The sequence below is a fragment of the Entelurus aequoreus genome, linkage group LG04 (genome assembly GCF_033978785.1).
Source record: "Entelurus aequoreus isolate RoL-2023_Sb linkage group LG04, RoL_Eaeq_v1.1, whole genome shotgun sequence".
Classification (NCBI taxonomy): domain Eukaryota; kingdom Metazoa; phylum Chordata; class Actinopteri; order Syngnathiformes; family Syngnathidae; genus Entelurus; species Entelurus aequoreus.
The window spans coordinates 41081343-41099450 of NC_084734.1; the positions used below are offsets into that span (position 1 = coordinate 41081343).

The window sequence follows — 18108 nt, forward strand, 5'->3', positions numbered from 1 at the left end:
ATAATATTATGTTCTTTACAAGTGTATGTAAACTTTTGACCAGGACTGTAAACAATGTGGGTTGCAGCTGATGCACTTTTTTTCCTCCTCAGTCACTCGGCCAAGATGAGCGTGAGAGAGGAGACGTCCCCTGTAAAGAGGAGCTCTCCCAGGAAGAAGTCAGATGGTTGTTTGGACAAGGAAAACCATCCATTGCCACAGAGATCCCCTCGTAGAGCTGCAGGTGTCAACAAGCTGGTGGAAGTTAAGAAGGCAATCAACAGTTTGGATGACTACCCATGCTCCTCCGGCTCTCCGTTCAAACACGCAATGGTTACCAGCTCCTTCTATGGCGCCAAGAAGACCGTCTATCTTACGCCGCTAGAGCGAAAAGCTGTGAAGGAATCTTTGCCTTCTCCTCCGGCTGCTCCGTCACCTCCAGCTCAAGCCAAGAAGCCGGTTAAGAAGAACACCAAAAAGGCAGTGAAAGAGTGTGGCAAGAGCTATACCACCTTCACCAAGACCATCAAGCTGAACTGCAGCAGGTTTGTTCTTTGCATTAACAGCGGAGTTACTTTTATTTCGTCTAATATAGTTCTGCATTCAGAAAAGCCGATGCTAAATCACCATCCACCGTCGTCAGCAAGCCAGCAGAGCCCAAGAAGGCCATCACCCTCGCATTCAGCAGCCTCAAGCCCAAACCTAAGATCTTTGTGGGAGCTGCTTTTTTCAGCACAGGCAAGAAGCCCACATCCATGTACAAGAAGTCTGCCACAAAGTCCTCCACCAAGCCGGCTGCCGTCCGAAGCCAAGGTGGGAAGTCTGGGAAGTTGGTGACTCGACAGCCCAACCAGACGCAGAAACATCCAGCAGAGGCGAGTGTGGACCGGCAGTGACACATCTTACAGCAAGTGTCAACGTTATCTTGTGGTTGTTGTCCACAGACTTCTACCAAGCCCATAGAAAAGGAGGCGGCGCTACCGAGAACTAGGTTTGAACCGACGGACTGGTTTGACACCATGAACGACCTGCCTGGGACCCCACTGAGGTACCAAAAACAAACAATTCCAATTCACACAAATGAGCTTTTACGATGGCCACTTTGGTATGGGCTGAATATTACAAACGGGCTGTAATTAATTCTGCTTTTTTGACTTAGTTCTCCTAAAGTCGTGGCACTGAACTATGAGATCACAAAGGAGCTGAACATTGTGCTATTGAAGACTCCAACACCACCAAGTCAGACTTCCAGAGACTTGTTCTTCAGTCCTCAGGTAGGTTACAAGTTACTTTCATGGGTTTTAAGTTCATGTGTGTTGTTTTGATGTTCAACTTGTCTTGTTTAGGATGATTCTTTGACAGAGCCTCTTGTTGATTTTGGTGATGAAAGTCCCAGCAGGGTTGCCTCCACATCGCCCAAAGGTAGGCCTGACAAATGCACTACTAGTGGGTATTCTAGGTAAGAAGTTTAACAAAACCTTTGGTTTAAACCTAAAAGTCTGACCTTTTAGATAGGAAACTGAATGTTGGGTTCCAGAACAGCTGTTCTGAATTAGTTCAACCAATCCTGAGTATGTTGACTCAGAGTTAAGACTCACCATTAGCATTTGTGGACAGACAGACAAGGTTGTCTTTCTTTACCTAGCTAGAACTGAAAGTGTTCATGCTAAGTATGAACACTTTCATTTAACATTTTATTATGACCAAGACAGATTAAATATCTGAAATCCCTGATTTCTTCAATTGACTTACAAGATGTATTTTTTAGCAGTTTTATATAATGCCACTATATCTAAATAACCATGGCCTCAAAATCCTCTCTACATAAACCTTCAAAAATGTATTTTGTTTTAGCATCTAGTGGCTAGAAATAAACAAATGCCTCATGTCTGACAGCTTTTATCAGGGAGAAAGGAAACATTAAAAAAACAGGGTTTGTTCGAGAGTCTGCGAACAGGTTAGGGTTACAGATTTAGTTACTATAGTAACTGAATCCGAGTTTGAAATACTGCTCTTTTTTTGGACTGGAAAACACTGAATTTCTCATCTACGGCTTTACTTACTCAGTTTTCACTAAACATGCTTTCTCGAATATCCCCCTGGGCAAAAATATTGGGACACACCTCTTAATCTTAAGGTTAGACTTGATACTCCTTTGTTGCCCCTTAATCTTGCTGGTCCTCCAACAAGTCTAACTTTACAGACACAATTCCCACAGACACTCAAAAATCTTGTAAAAAGTATTTCCAGGAGAGTTAGAAGCTATCATAGTTTTTCACTTTTCCCTTCCTGTAGGTGTCCTATTACACTGGACATTTTGTCATGAATAATGAAAGATTACTTTATTGCTGTGTCAAATGTGTTCACCCAGAATGCACTGCTGCTGTGTATCCTATCTTCGGCTCTGCTTCCAAAAGGTGAGCCGTATTAACCCTTCCTTGAAAATCACGCCTCAACTCTTTGTGTTAACCAACAAAATTTCTGCGATGTTGTGATGAAGATCAAAGAACAAAAAAGCGCCACTGTCCTTCAGCACCTCGGCTGGCCCGGCAGCATCTCTGCAGGCTACCGCTGCAAAGGAGCGACCTCGCAGGAGGAAGGAGAAGCAGGATGATGACCAGCTCGTGATCGTACGTTGACCTCATGCGCTACTTCACCTAGCATACAGTATTGAGTGATTATTTTTCGCCCTTTAGGATGCAGGTCAGAAGCAGTTTGGCGCCATCACCTGCAGCTCGTGTGGAATGGTGTACAGTGCAGATAACCCAGAGGACAGCTTCCAACATGACCAGTTCCACCAGTACCTCCTGGACTCCATCAAATACGTGGTAGGACTGCCTCTATTCAACAGTACTCCAAAGTGTAGTAGAACAAAGATGAGTCATAACATCTTGTCTTGCAGGGGTGGAAGAAGGAGAGGGTGTTGGCAGAATTCTGGGATGGGAAGATTCTCATGGTCATGCCAGATGATCCCAAATATGCCATCAAAAAGGTACATTGCTGATCAGGACGGCCACGTCTGATCGATTATTTAACAAATTTGTAATTCTGCTGTGCTTGCGTCGCAGGCTGAGGATGTGCGCCGCATTGCGGACAACGAGCTGGGTTTCCAGCAGGTAACGCTAAGCAGACCTTCGCAGGCCAAGACCTACTTGTTCATCAACACTGAGCGGGTGATTGTGGGCTGCCTCATTGCTGAACCCATTCGACAGGTAATCGTGAACTATATCATCTTAGACTAGTGGTTTCTCAAACTTTTTTCACAAAGTACTACCTCAGAAAGCACTTGGCTCTCCTTGTACCACCATAATGACCATCGTTTAAATACAGTATCGTATTAGGCCTAAGTATTCATTAAAACAAGGCAGAGGTTTTATTTGGCAAGTATATTGCAACATTATACACAGCGCGAACAGTAGCACTGTTTGAATGTAAGCAAACATTGTTACATTACAATAATGGATTATTTGGCGTACCACTAGATGGCGTCTGTGGACCACTAGTAGCACCTGTACCACTGTCTAAGATAATTCATCACTATTTCCCACACAGATGTGCAAAGTAGCAAGCATGCCTTGAAGGCTAACTGTAAATAAGTTAGGTGTTTTTTTAGCACTTATCCATCTTTACACACAGAATGGTAGTTTACAGTTCTGTGTATTATGTATTGTGTATATATTTTTCGGTTCGTACATGAGTCAGTTGTTCTGTTTGATGACTGTTGCTGGCTACCTTGTAAATTGACGAGCACCTTCCTTAAGTGTGATGATTTTAATCTACAGGAGCACCTCCCCCCTTTTGGCTGAGAGCTTGACTTATGTCAAGCACATCTGCCACAACGTAGCCAGACTGCAAAACCCTGCGAAGAGAGGCATCTAAAACTGCGTGCAAGTTCACGCCAAAATATGACTTGATACTTTTGCATTACCACGAGTAACCAACATTGTAACAACATTTATAAGTTAAAAAAGGTAATCATCATAGGTTCCATCTAAGCAAGCTTAAATAACTTGAGTATGCAGAGTAACAAAGTTGTAACTACAAACCACTAACCTATTATGGTTTCGAGCAGATGGCATCAAATCTAATATAAAAAAAAAAGGTGCCAATTGTTGGTGGGTCGCAATAAATAAATGAACGCATGCATCCAACTTTGGACGAACACAAAAACCACTATAAAATTTTGAAGAATGTCTAACTAGAAGAATAGACGCTTTTCTAGCTATAAAAAGAGGGAACAGGTCCATATTTTCTTCACTTTATACAGGCAACTGACTTCCTGCCTCTCCATTCTAGGCCTTCAGAGTCCTGGAGCAGTCAGAGCAGTACTTAGACATGACCAAGGATGACTTTATGGACCGACACCGGGTGTGGTGCTGCTCCACCATCCCGGAGAAGGCACTGTGCGGGGTCAGTCGCATCTGGGTGTTCAACTTGGCCAGGAGACATGGCATCGCTCGCCGCATGCTGGACACAGTCAGGTATGAGGCCAGTTTGGGGGCTTAAACCAAATTTTAAATAGTTGTACTCTGATTGGTTCCCACTTTGTCTAAAAGGAGCACCTTCGTGTATGGCAGCCACCTTACAAAAGAGGAAATCGCCTTTTCTGACCCGACGCTGGATGGCAAACAGTTTGCGTCGGCGTACTGTGGAACGTCTGCTTTCCTCGTTTACAACTTCATTGCATGACATGATTACATGACCAAGAAGTTAGCTGATCTATGCAATCGTTCAAGACTTCAGTTTTTTGTTAGAGCAAGCATGTCTGATTAGGTTGGTCTACCTTGCAGTTAAGTCAGTATTTCTGTTAAATGCAGTTTGTATATTTGCAATGGCTTCATTATAGATGTTTATTATAGCTATGTAAACCGGTTTTGATTCGTCTGGAGTGTTTTTTAAGCGTGTCTTACCTTTTCATAGTTGTTTTTCTGTCTTTCTTTTTAAGGAAAAGAAAAAAACTGTTTGGGAGTGTTCTGTTGTAAAAAGGTTTAATAAACATTTTAATCCATTGATTGATTGATTGATTGATCTGGTTTCTGTTTGACAAATGAGACAACATACAGAATTGGAAGGAAATAAATGTATGTTGGAGCTGTTAAAAGCAAGAGAAAATTATTTTTTATCATTCTAACAAAACATTAGGGACACTTCTCCTTCGAGGCAGACGCAAATGTAGAAAAAGTAGGACAGATAGCATAGAAAAAGCAAACTGATGTCTACATACATTTAGTAAATTCCTTTTGGACAATTAAACTTCAGTGGTTGTTTTGTCTAGCAGGCCGTTACTCTCCAGCGCCTTCACAATCTGGGCGGCCGAGGGTCTCTTCTTGGGGTCTTCCTCTGTACACATGTAGAAGAGCTCCACCATCGTCCTGTAAGAGTCACCTAGGGCCTCTGCATCCAGGGCGGGCCTCGTCCCCAGCCTGGCATAGTAGGCTTCCTCATTAAAGCTCTCCTCCATTGAGTCTTCTAGAAAGAAGATTTTAGTGTGTAGCACAAAAAAAGTATTAAAACCCTATTGGACAAATGTTACAGTACCACTTGTGTTTTTGAGTTTTTCCACAGAACATTTGGCCATGCTGTAGTAATTGGCAATACTTAATGACTGTCTCTATTTTTAGAGATAGTATCTTACAATAAGTGCAATATGATTTGTTTTGTGTTAGGATTTAGGTTATTGACTTCATTGTAGTAATGTCCTGATATAACTTTCTCACGTCCAATATAATGATATTGCAGCCTTGAGTATTGGCCGATATTAACCCAATACGATATTAGCACAAATCATAATAAAAATGATCAATATTCCATCTAATTTTTCATTTGTGTGAGCAAACTCCCTGAGCATTCAGTGGAGCACGTGAGCAGCATCAGATGTGCACACGATGGCCATACAAGCAGAATACCAGTCTTAAATCTGACATAATTTAAATGTCTTATTCTAATTAAATGACAGCATTCATTTTCATAAAATCATTTCCTTAAATAGGTGATTTGTCCCACTTACAATAAAAAAAAAAAGTGTTTTTAATGAGCTGTGTGAATTGTATGCCTGTGTGGGGGTTCTACTTTGGAATATTTTGTACCCCTTTAAGAGATCACATTTAGTTCCCCTTAAAACATTCTCAAGTGGCACAATTAGATGTAAGCATGGAATAAAGTGTACATTCCTTTAACTTTCTGTCTGTAAGATATATAATTTTATGAGCATTTATGTAATCTAATAACAGCATTTCATGATGTAACATTCTTAATAAATGACAGTAGAATAAGCACACATCTGATTGGGTATTCATTGTGTAATGACCTGGAATTTAAGCTTTATGTGTGGTGGAGTTGTCCAACTTTTTGTGTGGCCGTAAATGAATCAGTGGCTGCTGTTGATGTGACAGATGACAAAGTTGGTTTTGGCCAGGTTTGTATGGCAGACAATGACCAGTTTTGCTAAACAAACATTCTTACTAATGTTTTTGGTGTGGTTACGGCCAACAATAAACAGTTTTGCTCAATAAAGTGAATGATGGAATTCCTGTCCTCTTTAAAGCGCCCCGACTGAGGGTGTAACGGTACACAAACATTTCGGTTTGGTACGTACCTCGGTTTAGAGGTCACGGTTCGGTTAATTTTCGGTACAGTAAGAAAACAAAATATAAATGTTTTGGTTATTTATTTACCAAATTTGTAAACAATGGCTTTATCCTTTTAACATTGGGAACACTATAATAATTCTGCCCAAAAATAGAAATAGCTCTGTGTGTGATGGATATGAGCCACCACTAGGCTGATCAGTGCAACAGCAGGCATTCATGAATGCTAAAGATAATAACATACATATACACACAGGGTCCATTGCCAGGGTTAATGTGGTCAACATATATCAAATAAAAACTAAATAAGATAAGCCTCAGAATGGTTTCTTAACAAAACCTTTCTACATATAAAGTGCTTTTTTTGATTGATTGATTGAGACTTATTAGTAGATTGCACAGTACAGTACATATTCCGTACAATTGACCACTAAATGTTAACACCTGAATAAGTTAAAGCCTTTAACCCTGGTGACTTTCACTCAATCTTCATGTTTTTGCCAGAAAAATCAGTTTATCCACATTGTCTGCAGAAAGAAGAAGTGGGTCAAAATCAAATTGAATGCAATATGGTCTTAAATCTGCTGCTATAAAAACACCAACAGCATTTGTTATTGCTTTAGCCCTGCCTGACTCACAGAGGAGCGGCTGTTTGAACGCGGTGTTTGCACGACGCCCGTCTTTTTCTTCGTTGAAGCGATGTTCACTTGGGGGTGGTGACACTTCAAATGGGTTAGCATGTTTGACGTGTTGCCAGAAGCATACCCTACTGCTGCTGAACAATGTCGGCAAACCGCTTTCGCTTTGTTGTCGTAGCCCGGTCGCTGCTAGCATGCCGTGTGTTGCACCTCGGTGTGCATTGCTTACACACCGTGCGGTACGCTAATTAATATGTCCGTGTGGAAACTCGTTCGGTACACCTCCGAACCGAACCGAAACCCCCTTACCGAAACGGTTCAATACAAATACACGTACCGTTACACCCTTAGCCTCGACAGACTTAATAATTGAACAGTGTTATCTGTTGTGGCCGCTTGTCGTCACCAGTCACTCACAGTTGCAAAATCATACAGAATAAATTGTTACGTGTTTATTTTGTTTAGAGTTCAGATGGGATTTAATTGTGTGCGTGCCACAGATTTGTTGTGCACAGAGCAGTGCACAATTGTGGAGGCGTGCACCTTAGAGGGAACGTTGCATACTATTATCTTGTACTGTAGAATGCTTTAAAAGGCTTGATCTATGGAATTACTCTGAGAACAATAGTAGGCATGAAAAACACTAACACTACGCCGTCTTTAAATTGCAGTGGAGTGGTTATTTTTTGTTTTTTGGCAACACCTAGTTAGTAGTCTCATTGATTAAGTTAATCATAGTAAATTGAATGTTACGGAAATGTTTGTTACTGGATACTTTCTAATTCTTCTGCTTTAGAGACTTTGTATTTGTAAGTAATTATGTAACTGATTATTTGATACTTGCTTATATTGACAAATGTGGTGTTTTGGATAAACAGTGGAACCTTGAGCAAGAACTGTATTTGTTCTTCAATGTGGTTCACCAAATATCAGTATAATTAGCTTCAAAAGTATAGAGTTGTAAATCTTCATTTGTCTAAAAATAATTGTCTTCGTTGTTTACCAAGTCTGCCATGATTAGAAAACACTTGTGTTTGATTCCAGAAGTAGAAACATGTTGCCAGAAGTCAGACGTGCGGTGCTATGGAAACAGAAATCAATGCACAGAAAAAATCCTTCCCGGAAATTATTAAAATGATCCAAATTTGGCAAATATTGAACATATTACATATTGTTATGAATGTGTCTATTACTACATTATATATAGACATCTAGGGTGCATATAAAACGTCAAAGTTGTTTTAGAGGGCTTTGAAGGCCCGCATCTTTCAAGCGATTTTTATCATCTTTAAAACTACTTGTTGATATGATCATTGTAGCACTGTCAAACAACAAATCTGTTATTTTGTGACCTGTTTTACACTGTACTGGTAAATTAGGCACTTTTACTGCTCACTATATGGACAGTGGACACATACACTTTACGTGTAACATAGAAGCTTTATATTTGTTCTGTAACTGGAAATACATTCAGTCAAAAGTTCTAAAGAATCTCACCTTCATCCTCCTCCTCATGATCACCCTCCTCCAGGTTGTCCATATGGGGCATGGCAAGGGTCATCATCTCCCACAGGGTCAGGCCATAGGAAAATATGTCGGCCTTATCTGTGATGTCGCCGTCCTCCTCCAAGGCCTCTTTTGGGTTCCAGGGTTCTGTTCCAATGTACTCTGCCTCTGGATCCGACACTGAAGACGCCAACCGTCAGACACACACAAACATTTTTTTGTCCCGCTCTCTTTGGCGGCCTCACATGAAAGTATGTGGGGTAAGTTACTACCTCTCATGTTTTCGTCCAGTGGAAGGGACACGCCCACGTCGCAGATCTTGACCTCTTCAAAGTCACCCTTGATGACCACGTTGCAAGACTTAATGTCTCCGTGCAGCAGCCTCCTCTCATGAAGATACTGCAAACAAACCACCAGGGTTGTTCAATAAACTACCCAGTGCGGGGTTTTCCAGCTGACCTGCCTGTAGACCCCGGGCGACGTGAAGCGCCACTTTTTCAATGTTAGCGACGGGAAACGCCAGCAAGCCTTCTTCTTCTTTCCTCTTCTCGATGTGGTCATTGAGGGACTTCTCTCCTCCGAACTCCATGGCCAGACACTTTGATCCATCTTTGGCTGTGGCTAAAGCGCGGAACCCTGGATGATCAACACAATGATTACTTTATTCTTTTAAGAAAAATGCTTAGTAGAAGTATCCTAGAGTGGTCATTACAGGACAGTTTTGGGCTATGTTCCAAATCGTGCACTTTCACTCTTACACTTAAATATATACTGTAAACTGTGTACACTGCGTCTCGTTCATGAGGGCCTAAAACAAATACTGTTGTTGTTGTTGAATAACAGCAGGTGCCTGCGAATAGTCTTCAAATGCTTTAGACTGCCATGTGGGAGGCGAACAAGTTCGTCCATTGATTCTCCAAGTAGATAACACAGTCTACTACTACGTCTATTACTGTTGCTGCGCAATTGAAGGACCCATAGCGTCCAGATCACTGAAATTTCAACTAAAAAAATTATTTATGTATTTTATGCTCTTGAAAACGAATATGGCAGTAATTTCCAATATCTATTAGTTTTAGAGTAACAAACTTCCTCAATAAACAATAAACAATAACTAACTGTGCTTGGAATACCCCCTTTTCATCGCCGGACTTGATATATTGGTGTGACGTCATCTACATAGCAAGGGGTTCTTCAACTTTTTGACCTTGAGGCCCAACTTTTCCACTACAGACGGCTCCGGGCCCACTCAAATAATTACACTGAATTAGTAACCAATTTTCTTTCAAGTAATGTAGAAATGTATCACAGCTAGGGGTGTAACGGTACGTGTATTTGTATTGAACCGTTTCGGTTCGGTTCGGAGGTGTACCGAACAAGTTTCCACGCGAACATATTAAGTAGCCACCTCCGCTTCCTTCTGCCTCTGTTTCTGTCAGTACTCTACACAGCACCCAGCATTGTCCCACCCACACAACCATCTGATTGGTTACAAACAGAGCGGTAACAGCCAATCAGCAGTGCGTATTCAGAGCGGTAACAGCCAATCAGCAGTGCATATTCAGAGCGCATGTAGTCAGTACTTAGCGTTTAGCAGGTAAGCATCAGGCAGCGGACTCTCCCCAAATCATAATAAACACCTCCCAGTCAACTACTAGTAACATCACTATGAGCCCGTTGACCTTCTAGAAATATAAAATGCAGCTCAGCTCGCTCGCAGTCCTGGCTTGAGGTGAAGGCTAATTTGCTTTTAGCGTAACGTTAGCTCATTTTGCGGTGTGTGCGTGTGTGTGTTACAGACAGCAAAGCCCTGTCTGTCTGTTATTTCACTTTACATTTTTCTGTGTTGATTGAGCTGTGTTGAAGCAGCAAAAAAGGACATTATGTTAAATGAAGAGTTTCTGTCTCTGATAGTTGATTTAATAATGTAGCTGCATCATTAAGCCTACATGAACTCCATGGTGTTCAGGGATGAATAGTCTCTCCTATTGCTATTGTACCATTTTTTCAGCTATAGTTACATTAATCATTAGTAATGCAGCAGCCTAGTTTTGAATGGCAGGGTCCCTGCTATCACATGTTGATAAAAATATAACATTTACATAATAAATCAACTACAGGCTTCCCAAATGCTGTAATAAATTAAGCATGATGAGTTGACTTGAAACTGTTTAATGTTGCACTTTTTAAATGTAGAAGAAAAGTTTGATCATTTTATTTAATCTGAGCAACAACTTGAGGTAGTTTAATGTTGATTAACGTGGGCAGAATTATTATAGTGTTCCCAATGTTAAAAGGATAAAGCCATTGTTTACAAATTTGGTAAATAAATAACCAAAAAATTGATATTTTGTTGTTTTCTTACTGTACCGAAAATGAACCGAACCGTGACCTCTAATCCGAGGTACGTACCGAACCGAAATTTTTGTGTACCGTTACACCCTTAATCACAGCTGCTATCTATTTCATAGAGGAATGTCGTTAATCATAGGACAGCACCCAATGTTATTAAAAAGTATTGATTTTTAATTGAGAATCGATTCTGAATCAAATAGTTACCCCCAAGAATCGTATCAAATCGTGTGGTGCCAAAAGATTCACAGCCCTAATAAATAGGATAATACTGTATGTAGACAACCTGTGTTTTCTTAATTCAGTGTCTACCTGTCATAGGTCTTAAGTTCACTATGGCATTTTTATTACTTTTTGTTCTTTTTTTTTTTTTTAAACAAAAAACCTTGCATGCCTTGTAAAGCTGCCAGAAATGTGAATTTCTCTTAAAGACGAAAAAAGTATCTATTAATGTTCCTTCAGTATTTTCTCAATCACAATTCAACTCAAATCAAGGTACAATTCCAGCAATAAAACATCAGTAGAAGAGGACGTAAAATCGAATACTAGCGACCTACCTTCTTTTTCTCTGCTTTTTAAACAGCAATGTCCACAGCGGACATACACTTCTATGTTTACGATATGAATACTATTAAGCTTTATAATATAGTCACTGGCGTGTATGCTGCAATAAGGAAGCGCAGGTAGGGGCAAAAAGCATCCAAATTTGTATAACACGTATATTTTTTCGCAGGTTTTGAATTTCCTGCTTGAAAATAACATGATTCAAAATGAAGATGCTACCAAAACGCATAATATGTGATATGAAATTGCCGTCAGTCTTCTGTTGGTGACGACAGCAGGCATTTTGGTTCTAAAAGTGGGCTTTCCAAAATGTGCTAAAGTGCGTTAGAAAACAGGCCTAAAACCACTAGTGTCCATGTTGGGGGGAATTTTACCTGCAGACATTAGGTCCAGAACTATGAAATAAGTGCCAATTTTGTCAGCATTAGAGGAGCCCTTTAATGGAAATGATGAATGTAATTTTTGTCCGCTTCCTCTTTTATCCTTCTTGTTTGTTAATTGCAACTACTAGAGTTATTCCCTTCCCTTCCGCTACATAGCCAAGATGGCAATGGTTGAGGGTGGTTAGGCTCCATCGCAGCACACCCACCTAGTAATTGGGTATTGACATAGCACTGCATTTTGGCCTACTTCTCAGTGTGAACGCACATATGCACTCAAAATACTAAGTGTGGGAGTGTAAGTGCATTTTTTGGAACACAGCTTTGGGCTCACCAACGATGTTGGGATGATTGATTCCTTTAAGGACCTCAGCTTCCTCGTTCAGACGCTTTTGGTAAACTTCAGCCTGCTTGCCGGCATATCTACTGTTGATCTTCTTGATAGCCCAGGGAGATGCATTTATTTTCCCCACTCTGGAATTAAATGTATATAGAATTATGATTATTATCAGGCACACAGATAGCTCCTCAAGGATATGTCCTTTGCCCTGCGTGAGTAAAGTACTGGAGCCCAATCCCCCCCATTCATTCATTTAAGAATATAAGGTACTCTGTCAAATGTCCCTAAATATGTTTTGATATCTGATGGGAATTATATTTGAGTGCCTCTGAGATTTATTCCCCAAACTGTTTGATGGCACTCATAAGTCCCCGACGTCCCCCACTTTTTCACCTCCACCTTGTGTGTGTTGGGTTGGGTGCAAGCAAAAATGGCTTCAGCCTACAGTATATCTCTGACATGCAGTATCAGACAGAAAGCTGATAATGTTTTTGGAAACCCCTGACTTTGTTTGCTACAATATTCATCACAACATTAGCGCTGCTGAATACATTACGTCGCAACTGATTCAAAGTTTGCAGAACAAACTAGGAATACAACTTCAAATCTTTACCAGTTGTTAACTGATGTCTGTCATGTTTAGTGAAGGTAAAGAGGGCTCAGTGGCCTAGTGGTTAGAGTGTCCGCCCTGAGATCGGTAGGTTGGAGTTCAAATCCCAGCCGAGTCATACCAAAGACTATAAAAATGGGACCCATTACCTCCCTGCTTGGCACTCAGCATCAAGGGTTGGAATTGGGGGTTAAATCACCAAAATGATTTCCGGGCGCGGCGCCGCTGCTGCCCACTGCTCCCCAAGGGGATGGGTCAAATGCAGAGGACAAATTTCACCACACCTAGTGTGTGTGTGACAATCATTGGTACTTTAACTTTAACATACCTGTCAACATTTGCATTTCAATATGAAATATTTTTCTAGAAAATGGGGATAAAAAGGGGTTCCATTTTCATTACAAATCTCTGTTAAAGGCCTACTGAAATGAATTTTTTAAAATTTAAACGGGGATAGCAGATCCATTCTATGTGTCATACTTGATCATTTCGCGATATTGCCATATTTTTGCTGAAAGGATTTAGTAGAGAACAACGACGATAAAGTTCGCAACTTTTGGTCGCAGATAAAAAAAAGCCTTGCCCCTACCGGAAGTAGCGTGACGTCACAAGCTGGAGTGCTGCTCACATTTCCCCATTGTTTACACCAGCAGTGAGGGAGATTCGGACAGAGAAAGCGACGATTACCCCATTAATTTGAGCGAGGATGAAAGATTCATGGATGAGGAAAGTCAGAGTGAAGGACTATAGTGCAGTGCAGGACGTATCTTTTTTCGCTCTGACCATAACTTAGGTACAAGGGTTCATTGGATTCCACACTCTCTCCTTTTTCTATTGTGGATCACGGATTTGTATTTTAAACCACCTCGGATAGTATATCCTCTTGAAAATGAGAGTCGAGAACGCGAAATGGACATTCACAGTGACTTTTATCACCACGACAATACATCGGTGAAGCAGTTTAGCTACGGAGCTAACGTGATAGCATCGGGCTCAAATGCAGATATAAACAAAAGAAATAAACCCTGATTGGAAGGATAGACAGAAAATCAACAATACTATTAAACCATGGACATGTAACTACACGGTTAATGCTTTCCAGCTTGGCGAAGATGAACAATGCTGTTGCTAACGACGCCATTAAAGCTAACTTAGCAACCGGACCTCACAGAGCTATGATAAAAACATTAGCGCTCCACCTACGCCAGCCAGCCCTCATCTGCTCATCAACACCCGTGCTCACCTGCGTTCCAGCGATCGACGGAAGGACGAAGGACTTCACCCGATTATCCGTGCGGTCGGCGGCTAGCGTCGGCTAGCGTCTGCTATCCAAGTAAGTCCTCCTGGTTGTGTTGCTACAGCCAGCCGCTAATACACCGATCCCACCTACAACTTTCTTCTTTGAAGTCTTCATTGTTCATTAAACAAATTGCAAAAGATTCACCAACACAGATGTCCAGAATACTGTGGAATTTTGAGATGAAAACAGAGATTTTTTGTATTGGATTCAAAGGTGTACCAATATTTCCGTTTATCTAGTGACGTCACTCGGATACGTCATCATACAAAGACGTTTTCAACCGGAAGTTTAGTGGGAAATTTAAAATTGCACTTTATAAGTTAACCCGGCCGTATTGGCATGTGTTGCAATGTTAAGATTTCATCATTGATATATAAACTATCAGACTGCGTGGTCGGTAGTAGTGGGTTTCAGTAGGCCTTTAAATCCGTATAAGTAAGTTTAAGTTGCGCTATGGCTGTTGAAGTATATTATGAGTGAGATGCTGCTTGCCTCAACTATGTCAGAAAACAGTAGCGCTGCAATTGACGTTGAGGTTTTAATTAGTGCAATTATTTAACCGCAAGAGGCTGAGGGGTTTTTCCCCCTCCACCGTCACTTGTGTGAAAGACATGTTTGGAATTGAGCCTCACGTTTGTTTGTCTCTCGCTTCAAACAGGGAGAAATAAGTCTCACTCTGTGCATCGCTCCCAGCACCTCAGGGTGTTTGTTTAACAGTGACAGTGAGCCCTCTTTTCAGTCATTCACAATCTTTGTCATGGTTAGAAGGCTGACTCTGCAAAAGAGGGCTTGGTGAAAAGAGGTTCATTTGCATCTAATAACACCACCTCTCAAAACAGCTTGTTTTCAAAGGGTGCAAAAATGTGGCTTTCAAATAGGTCTGTAAGACAAAACCTATGCACATTTTTCACCAAAGAATCATCATTACATGTTACATAGACCAAAATGTTTTTAAAAATAGAGAAAAAAATCAAAATAGGACCCCTTTAAGCGTGAGTAAAAATGCACTAACAACCTCCATTCATCCATCCATTTTCTACCTGATACGTCCAAAAGAGAGAGAGATGATACAATGTTATCTGCTCACAGATGGTACCTTGTGGTTGTTTGCACACACTGCAGCGAGCCCTGGGTAGTCCCACTCCTTAATGCTTTAGTCACAGGCAGGATTCTCACAGTGGTATATATAAGTTGAAAAATATCCCACTGTGATTTCTATCATCCATCCATCCATTTTCTACTGCTTATCCCTTTCGGGGTCGCTGGAGCCTATCTCAGCTGCATTCGGGCAGAAGGCGGGTTACACCCTGGACAAGTAGCCACCTCATCGCAGGGCCAACATAGATAGACAGACAACATATACACTCACATTCACACACTAGGGCCAATTTAGTGTTGCCAATCAACCTATCCCCAGGTGTATGTTTAATTACTACCAATACTACTACCACTAATAATACTTTTATGAATAATAACGGCATCGGTCATCCTTTTTTTTTTCTGACATGAACACCTGACCCCCAAAGACTGTACATGTGCCTGCTTGCTATTCTTTTAGTTTGACGACTGTCTTCTCACCTGTTCATAAGGTAGACGCTGACCCCTGTCCCACAGCCCAGCTTCTTCATGAAAGGAGAGGCCGGGATGTGGATGGGAGTTCCTCCTCCGCTTCCAAAGCTCCTGATTCTGGACATCTGGGGGGTGACGAATCCTTCCATTCTGTCAAAAAGAAACCACACAGTTAAACATTAACTTGGTCGCCTTAAACCAATCAATCAATCAATCGAAGTTTATTTATATAGCCCTAAATCACGAGTGTCTTAAAAGGCAGCACAAGCCACAACGGCATCCTCAGCTCAGATCCAACATCAGGGCAAGAAAAAACTCAACATAATGGGATACAATGAGCAACATTGGAGGGGAACACGGTTTTTTTTGATTGATTGAGACTGTTGTAGATTGCACAGTACAGTACATATTCCGTACAATTGACCACTAAACGGTAACACCCGAATAAGTTTTTCAACTTGTTTAAGTCGGGGTCCACGTTAATCAATTCATGGTAAACATGATAAACAACAATACGTTGGTAATATAAGTGATAACCTAGCTAAGCTGTCAGGCTTCTACGAACCATAACAATAGCATTGTTTTTTTTCTTAGACTCCATAAATGTCTGAAAAGTAAGTATTAAGAGTGTGTGACTGTTGTTAAATAAGCCACAAACGCACAAACATGAGTACTGCATCATGAAGTAAACATCGTAACATGGCTAGCTACTCTAACATTCCGGAAATACAAACACAAAAGCGACAAGTCTGCAGGTCAGCGATAAAAGGTCGTGTTTAATGGTGTCGTTGTTAAACAGATGCATTATTTTTGTGTAGATAACCGCTACCTTACTTGTTTTTAATCACGATTTCGCCAACTCAAACGTCGAGAACTCCTGTAGAATCGCGCCGAATGTTCAAAATGTTGGCAACAAGCCGAAGCTGCCTACAGTAGCCCTTGAGGGACAAACAAGATCTTCTTCTTCTTCTATTTTGGTTTCTTGGTGCAGCCGTATCTTAGAAGGTGCATACCGTCACTTAACGTACCGGAGTATATAACATGAGCTCTTTATCTGTACCGATCAACTGTATATTTATTACCTTACTACTATTAATAATAACAATAATAACAAATATATGTAAATATATTTATATCTATCCATGTATATCTATCTATCTATCTTTCTATCTATCTATCTATCTATCTATCTATCTATCTATCTATCTATCTATCTATCTATCTATCTATCTATCTATCTATCTATCTATCTATCTATCTATCTATCTATCTATCTATCTATCTATCTATCTACACTATATTGCCAAAAGTATTTGGCCACCCATCCAAATGATCAGAATCAGGTTGCCAGCAATCGGAGTGTTGCTGGTTACTGGGGTTCAATTCCCACCTTCTACCTTCCTAGTCACGTCCGTTGTGTCCTTGGGCAAGACACTTCACCCTTTGCCTCTGATGGCTGCTGGTTAGCACCTTGCATGGCAGCTCCCACCATCAGCGTGTGAATGTGTGTGTGTGAATGGGTGAATGTGGAAATACTGTCAAAGCGCTTTGAGTACCTTGAAGGTAGAAAAGCGCTATACAAGTATAACCCATTTATCATTTATTTATCCTAAATTATCACAGGTGTATAAAATCAAGCACTTAAGCATGGAGACTGTTTCTACAAACATTTGTGAAAGAATGGGCCGCTCTCAGTGATTTCCAGCGTGGAACTGTCATAGGATGCCACCTGTGCAACAAATCCAGTCGTGAAATTTCCTCACTCCTAAATATTCCAAAGTCAACTGTCGGCTTTATTATAAGAAAATGGAAGAGTTTGGGAACAACAGCAACTCAGCCACAAAGTGGTAGGCCACGTAAACTGACAGAGAGGGCTCAGCGGATGCTGAAGCGCATAGTGCAAAGAGGTCGCCGACTTTCTGCACAGTCAGTTGCTACAGAGCTCCAAACTTTATGTGACCTTCCAATTAGCCCACGTGCAGTACGCAGAGAGCTTCATGGAATGGGTTTCCATGGCCGAGCAGCTGCATCTAAGCCATACATCAACAAGTCCAATGCAAAGCGTGGGATGCAGTGGTGTAAAGCACGTCGCCACTGGACTCTAGAGCAGTGGAGATGCGTTCCCTGGAGTGATGAATCACACTTTTCCATCTGGCAATCTGATGGACTAGTCTGGGTTTTGAGGAATCCAGGAGAATGATACATTTCGGACTGCATCGTGGCGAGTGTGAAATTTGGTCGAGGAGGAATTATGGTGTGGGGCTGTTTTTCAGGATGTTGGGC

General features: G+C 41.1%; 2 protein-coding genes across 4 annotated transcripts in view; one reads left to right on the forward strand and one right to left on the reverse strand.

Moving 5' to 3' along the window:
* Positions 1-4991, forward strand: part of esco2 (establishment of sister chromatid cohesion N-acetyltransferase 2) — a 7519-nt gene extending 2528 nt beyond the window's left edge. The window contains exons 3-14 of one of the 2 annotated variants that reach the window (XM_062044895.1): positions 93-524; positions 575-854; positions 924-1027; positions 1139-1253; positions 1326-1401; positions 2351-2396; positions 2480-2609; positions 2676-2807; positions 2882-2971; positions 3048-3191; positions 4276-4460; positions 4536-4991. In XM_062044895.1, the coding sequence (XP_061900879.1) occupies positions 93-524; positions 575-854; positions 924-1027; positions 1139-1253; positions 1326-1401; positions 2351-2396; positions 2480-2609; positions 2676-2807; positions 2882-2971; positions 3048-3191; positions 4276-4460; positions 4536-4668 (1867 nt within the window). In that variant the 3' untranslated portion in view covers positions 4669-4991. The remainder of the gene's footprint in view (positions 1-92; positions 525-574; positions 855-923; positions 1028-1138; positions 1254-1325; positions 1402-2350; positions 2397-2479; positions 2610-2675; positions 2808-2881; positions 2972-3047; positions 3192-4275; positions 4461-4535) is intronic. The other variant, XM_062044896.1, reaches the window with a different exon arrangement.
* On the reverse strand, positions 4951-16815 carry pbk (PDZ binding kinase). Of its 2 annotated transcripts, none has more exons than XM_062044898.1 (7): positions 16660-16815; positions 15835-15975; positions 12341-12480; positions 9174-9346; positions 8983-9109; positions 8702-8890; positions 4951-5445 (listed from the first exon to the last, which is right to left on the reverse strand). In XM_062044898.1, exons 2-7 carry the CDS (start codon positions 15972-15974, stop codon positions 5228-5230), a joined length of 987 nt encoding a protein of 328 aa, XP_061900882.1. In that variant the 5' UTR covers position 15975; positions 16660-16815; the 3' UTR covers positions 4951-5227. The 2 variants fall into 2 exon arrangements, with proteins under 2 accessions (XP_061900882.1, XP_061900881.1); XM_062044897.1 differs by having other exon boundaries at positions 4954-5448.
* Between the last annotated feature and the right edge of the window lie 1293 nt (positions 16816-18108).

What these genes read in the sequence shown, in the direction of transcription:
- pbk (XM_062044897.1), bottom strand. Translation starts at nt 15,974, where the DNA reads ATGGAAGGATTCGTCACCCCCCAGATGTCCAGAATCAGGAGCTTTGGA. An exon ending in ACGTCGCCCGGGGTCTACAG is followed by an intron (nt 9,110 to 9,173) that starts GCAGGTCAGCTG and finishes GTTTGTTTGCAG; the next exon opens with TATCTTCATGAGAGGAGGCT. An exon ending in TCATGAGGAGGAGGATGAAG is followed by an intron (nt 5,449 to 8,701) that starts GTGAGATTCTTT and finishes TCTTCTTTCTAG; the next exon opens with AAGACTCAATGGAGGAGAGC.